Source organism: Pipra filicauda, unplaced genomic scaffold (assembly GCF_003945595.2).
Source record: "Pipra filicauda isolate LSUMZ 115617 unplaced genomic scaffold, ASM394559v2 scaffold71_size5581439_pilon, whole genome shotgun sequence".
Lineage (NCBI taxonomy): Eukaryota > Metazoa > Chordata > Aves > Passeriformes > Pipridae > Pipra > Pipra filicauda.
The window spans coordinates 2160661-2166749 of NW_024104887.1; the positions used below are offsets into that span (position 1 = coordinate 2160661).

The following is a 6089-nucleotide window of genomic DNA, read 5'->3' on the forward strand; positions in this document are numbered from 1 at the left end:
GACTAATAAGATCATCACATTATTCTTAAGAACACACTCAATATTTATGAGGATCTTAACTCCATGTAATAAGGGCCACATTCACTGGTTGTGATGGCTTGGATGCTTTGGGGATAAAATTAATCAACATGCATGAAAGAGGATCTCGGAGTCAAACAGGAAAATCTGCCCGTAATAACAAAGATAGTCACAATCTGGCAAAGCTACAGCACAAGGAAGAAAAAATACCGTGATTAAACATAATAAGACTTCACTTGAAATGTAAAGTACTCTGGAACAAATTCTGCCAACTCACTTAAGAAGGAGCAGACTCTGCAATAAAGCCCATCACAGAGGGAAAACACAGCAGTAGGGAATTAGATGCTGCTACACAGTCCCCTCATTGTGCTGCTGAGCACTTTTTGTCACCTGCTTTTGAAGTGCAGGAGGTTCAGTCCTAAATTCTGCTCCCAGTGCAGGACTTGTTGAATTTTGAGCCAGTCACAGGTACCTGTTGTCCAAGTGAAACACTGTCACCCTTTCACAAGCTTTCCCATGTGTGAGCTGCTGGCACTGCTGCTCAAGTGCATTCTGTCAATATTATTTTCTGATATTTTCCAGCACTGAAGTCCTTCCACAGCTCAGTCCTGGGCTGAGATTAGCTCAGCAAGAGACAGAAGAATGAAGAGCTTGCACTGCCACTTCATGGTTTCCTCCCTGAAGCTGTAAGCACTGAGTCTTGTTACAAGGCTCTCTTTATCCCATTCCATGTGGGATCTCAGGCTGCACGAAGCTCGTTCAGTAGGAAGCACACTCTCAGGTGATATGTTACTATCACAAACATGAGTTCACAAGTAAAAAGAAGCAGTTTTGGCTCATAACCTCTTGAATGTCTTGGCACTTGAGAGTTAGTGCTGAACCTTTCCTAACCCTTCAGCTGGGGCTCCTACAGCATAGTTTGAAACTCGACTGTCGACTTTCAACGATCATTTGCATGCATGTATCTTCAAAGAATGGCATTGGATTTGCAACTATGTGTTGTAATGAGAGGCTAATTAACACAAATATGGCTATTAGCAAGTTGCAGACACTTAAAGGACAAACCCAGCAGACCAGAGCCTGTGACTTACTGTGTGACAGGACTGGGGAACCTCAAGGATGAGCTGATACCAGCCAAGGCTCTGCCACTAACTCCATCACCACAGGCAAATGGCTCTACAAACTCGGTTTCCCCTTCTGTAGTGGGAGAGTAAGACTCATTTACTTTGCTGGGGAGTTCTCCAGCTTAATTAAATCGTTACCTTTAAATTAAAGGCACTACAGAAATGCCAGGAAGTAGCGTCTGAATTAGAAGGTGGAGGTGACACCCTAATGAAGCAACACTATTTTCATCGTCAACAGTAAAAGGTCACCCATGGAATAATTGTGAAACCGCATTCCAAGCTTCTGAAAGGAAGGTGACTTTTCCCAAAACTTCATTAAGGAAGAAGATGCGTCCCAGCATCGCCAGGTGGCTGAAATGCTGCAGTTTCACAGGTAAACCTACAGTGGTTTCACTGCTGCTTGTTCTCCCTTGTCCTCCCTCTTGGCTTTCCTAACAGCAGCAAAACATCACAGCTCTCAAAAGAACACTTTTTCCACAGGCAACTGTTTTCAGGATGATCAGGGACCTACTAAGAAAATTGCAGAGGATCATTTCCCTTCAAGTTGGTAATGCTCAGCACAGCTTTCAGTCTTTCCTTTCCAAGAGCCACAGTGGAGGCACTCCCACTTTTTGTCTGGGACAGCTTCTCTCAGATATCATTATATTTTAACATACTCCACACACAGTGGAAATTCCCAGCTTTGTATAAAAATAAGGACATTATTGAAATATCCACTACTACAGTGTAGGTTTTTTATTTTTCAAGTACTGGAATAAACTTAAACCACAAGAAACAGGCCAGTCCTTGGTGGAGGCCCAGTTTCACCACGCATTCCCAAAAAAGCTGCAACTTAGTGTCAGGTGTGAAGCTGATAAGTCCTCTGTCTCAGAAACTGCCCTCAAGTTCTGTCCCTGATACCAGAAGTCACATCCCATCCTAAACTCATTTAGTCCAAACTGGGAAGTCATTAAACCAAAACCAGGAAAACTGGCAGCCACTTTCTTGTGTCTTGCACCTGAAAAAAGTTACCCAAGAACAACTCACTATACACAATGTCCTTGTGTCCAGAGCACAAACACCACAAAATACCACATTTGCTGATAACTTTGTAGCAAGGCAAAAGCTTTTACTTTTAAATAAAGCAAGATGTGCTATAGCAGGGGTCAGCCTAGTTCTTTCTCTTACATAAGATGCTCTTGCACTGACTGGATATGTATTATCCAGCTTCTGTGTGGATATGTTAAAAAATAGTGGAAGATATCCAGGGAACTACATTTGGACCAAATAACTCTGTATATGATCTTTTTTCCTAGTGACTAAACATATACTAAATATATACTTGCATACACTTGTTATATATATACATACACACTAAATATATACTTTTTCTTATACTTGCATTTATTTTTAGAAGGCCAAAATGACTGCAATCAAGTTCTCAGGTAAAATAGAAATTGTACTTGTAGTACTGTGCCCATACAACTGGATTCTCTGTTTGCTTTTATCTGTCTGTCAGCTGCCTACTAATTGCTTTTGAGGCCACTGACCTGCTTTTGACTAAATTTGACAGCAGGAAGAAGTCCCAAAGCTCCCAACACTTCCATTTAAAAAAAAAATGGTTGGGTAGAGGCGAGACTCTCCTAAGACAAGAAGGGAAAGGTTAATGACAAAGGTCAACTCCTATTTGACGTCAGAGAACCCACAGGAGGGATCACCCTTGAGATACAAATCCTCAGGAACCCATTTCCATTGGTACTGATGCTCTTCTAACACTTGTTTCAAATGGAGCTGGAACCAGAAATTAACTCCAGTTCTCACAACAGTTCACTGGCCTCAGGTAAATCATAACTTCTGATGCTACTTCCCCTGCCATAATGTGGCTGGTGTTAAAATCCCTTATTACGTTGCTGCAACAATTCATATTTGAAATGTACTTTGAAGGTCTGGAGAGTTGTATTCACTAATTATTACCTGTCTTGAGACATGAGCTGAATATTCAAAGTGCCAGCTTGATTCATCTGCAAGTGCACATCACATAAGCATATGGTATGCACTAAGACTCAAAATACAAAAGCAAAGATTGCTTTCAGAGAAGACTTTATAATCAAGTCAGTTTTGAGCTCAAAACATATAATTTTTATTACCACAGCTCTCCTATTAGACTGGATTTAAATTATTCCATGTTTTGGATTAGCACTTTATAAAACACCAGTTTGAAAAGTAAATACCAATTGACAGAAGACAAAAAGGCCATGCAAAGTTTGATTCTGTCCCCAGGGGCAAGTCTGATGTCTGAGATCTCAAACCTTTGATATCAGGCTGAATGCTAACAGATAAGTTCCACGGGGCAGTTATTGAGCACTGCAAAAGCAGAGTTTATCCTGCAAACACTGGCAATCACAGCACTGGGACTGGCAATGCCACACTGCAGTAGGCAGGCATTTTTATCTTCTGCTTGGTCAGGCACTTTCCAGCCTTCCCAGAAAAGATGCTGCTTTCATTTCTTGCAGGCGGAAAAATCAGATGACAAAGGTCTTGCTGAAAGTACTACAGCAAACAGATGAACTAGATAATGAGTTATGATTTTTTTTTTTTTAAGCATGCAGGAGGGGGAAATAGCTTCCCAAAAAGGAAACTTTCCGTGCATTGAAGGAAAATGGTGCTTTGTAGTAAAACTCTCTGCTAGAGAGGTTCCTATTTGAGGGCAAGGGAGCAAACTACAATTTCCTTCAATAATAACAGGTTAACCTTGTATCTTCAAGCTTCCTCCTGGAGCAGACTGACGACCAGCCGAGCACTCAATACCTCCCAATACTGGCCTTTACATTTCCTGAAGGAGCAAGCCCTGTCTGCAAATAATAATACAAAAAGCCACAACAGTGCCAGCTAAATTTTCCTTCTAATCCTCCCCATCTCCCTACTCCAGACAAAACAAATACAGCCTGGCCAACTTATTCTGACAACAGTGACTAGATTTATGTCCCTTGCACTCTATCACTGCCCTACAAACATACATTATTTTAATGCAGCATAAACAAATATCTGATTTGCTTAACACCACATCGAGTCCTAGTGATTAAAACATATATATGCATAGAGCCAAATTTATACATGCACAAACCCCTTTATAAGCTCTGAAGATAAAATTATCAGTATTGCCAAACACAGAATATGCATTATATTCTAATGACATGAGACAGTTGATTACCAACAAGCCTACTTCGTTTCTAATCAGGAAAAGTTTAGTGATGATCTCCTTCCCTGCTGGGAAGGAACGAAGGAGGAGTCCTCTCTAGGGACGGCACAGTTAACATCCCAATGCACATTTATTTCGGAGCTGAGCCTCATAGTAGTAGTACCCACCGAGGCACACAGCGCTTCGCGCAGCGCTGCTGGTCACGCATCCCTCAGCGCATCACATTAAAGTGTTTACCTCCAGAAAACCGAGCTTTGCAAAGTGCACTGCAGCTGCCTGGCGGCTCCTCCTGCGCCCGCTCCTGCCAGCTCTGCTGTCACCTGCCCGGGAGTTCTGCAGGGAAGGGACCCTCCTTGGCACAGGGCTGAAGGACAGCCGGGTGTTGCAGGCGCTCCGCAGAAACAAAGCGAAGGGCGATCTGCCTCGCTGCGATTTCCACCCCCGAACACACGCTCGCATCCCCGTTTCGCACAGCCCGTGCCCCCGCGGCCGCACCTGTCACCCTGTGCCGGGATCGATAACGCGGCTGCCACCGCCCCCCGAACGTCCCCGAGCACCCTCTGCCCGCCGCCGCTCCCTCCCGGACCCCGCCGGCTCCGCCATCCAGCCCGCACGAACAAAGGGCTCTCCTCTTATTTTCGATAAAATTCGCACAAACTAGAGAACAATACCGGAGGGGCCGCACAATGGGCACCGCATCCCTCCCGCCGGCCCCGCTCCATCCCCGCCGCCCCCCGCGCCGGGACAGCGCCGGGCACGGCGGCGGCCGCCCCCGGGGACGGGCAGGGCGGGGGCTGCGCTCACCTGCCACCGTGTACCGGTCCAGGTAGTTGAGCACGTTGCCCACGCTGAGGATGCCGGCGGCCGCCACCCGGGCCCGGCCGAGGCTCGGCGCCTTGCGGAGGGCGGCGGGGCGGTCGGGGTGCTTGCCGCCCGCCGGCGGGTTCATCCTGCCCGACAGGGTCTGCACCTCGCCCTCGGCGCCCCGGCCGCAGCAGCCCCGCTCGCCGTCCTCCTCCTCCTCCTCGTCGCCGGCTCGCAGCCGCCCGCCGCAGCCCGGGCTGCTGCCGGACGAGCCGTCGCTTTCCAGGCACATCATGGGCTGCGGGAAGGGGGATCTCGGCGTGCGGGGTGACTGACTGAGTGGCGGACGGAAGGACGGACAGACCGACGGGCAGCCGGAGCGCTCAGCGCCGCATCCCCGCGGCCGCCCCGAGCCTGCCCGGGACCGGCCGCCTCTGACAGGCGGGCGGGGCTGGGGCTGGGGGCGGGGCCTCGCGCAGACTCCGCCCACCGCGCGCGCCCCGCCCCCCCGGCCCCGAGGGGTCCGTCAGACCCGCCCCGGGCGGCACCGCGGGGCGGCTCCTCGGCCGGGCACAGACCAGCCCCTGGGGGGTCTCCTCAGTCCGCCTCAGCGCGGCCCCTCAGCCTGCTGCAGGACGGCTTGTCAGCCGTGTTCAGGCGGGCCCCGAGAGTGTCCCTTCAGCCCGCCGCCGCCGTCCACAGACCGGCCCTTAAGGGCCTCCCCTCAGGGCGGCTCTTCAGCCGCCCCTGAGCCCCTCACAGACCGGCCCCTGAGGGGGTCCCTCAGCCCGCCTCAGTCCAGGCATGAGGAGGTCCCCGCAACCCGCCTGAAGGCGGCCCCAGTCCGGCCCTGAGGGGTCCCCTCTCAGCCCCCCTCAGCCTGCCCCAGCTGCCCTGAGGGGGTCCGTTACCCCGCCTCTGGACGGCCCCTCAGCCCGGCTCAGAATAGCCATGAAGGGGCGGTT

General features: G+C 49.6%; 1 protein-coding gene across 3 annotated transcripts in view; it reads right to left on the minus strand.

Annotated features, from left to right (window-relative positions):
• Positions 1 to 5562, minus strand: part of SPNS2 (sphingolipid transporter 2) — a 131010-nt gene extending 125448 nt beyond the window's left edge. The window contains exon 1 of one of the 3 annotated variants that reach the window (XR_005566471.1): positions 5125 to 5562. Coding sequence is in view for 1 of the 3 variants with exons in the window: in XM_027734351.2 (XP_027590152.1) it covers positions 5125 to 5419 (295 nt within the window). In the remaining 2 variants the exon portion in view is untranslated. The remainder of the gene's footprint in view (positions 1 to 5124) is intronic. The other 2 variants (XR_005566470.1, XM_027734351.2) reach the window with 2 other exon arrangements.
• Positions 5563 to 6089: the final 527 nt, after the last annotated feature.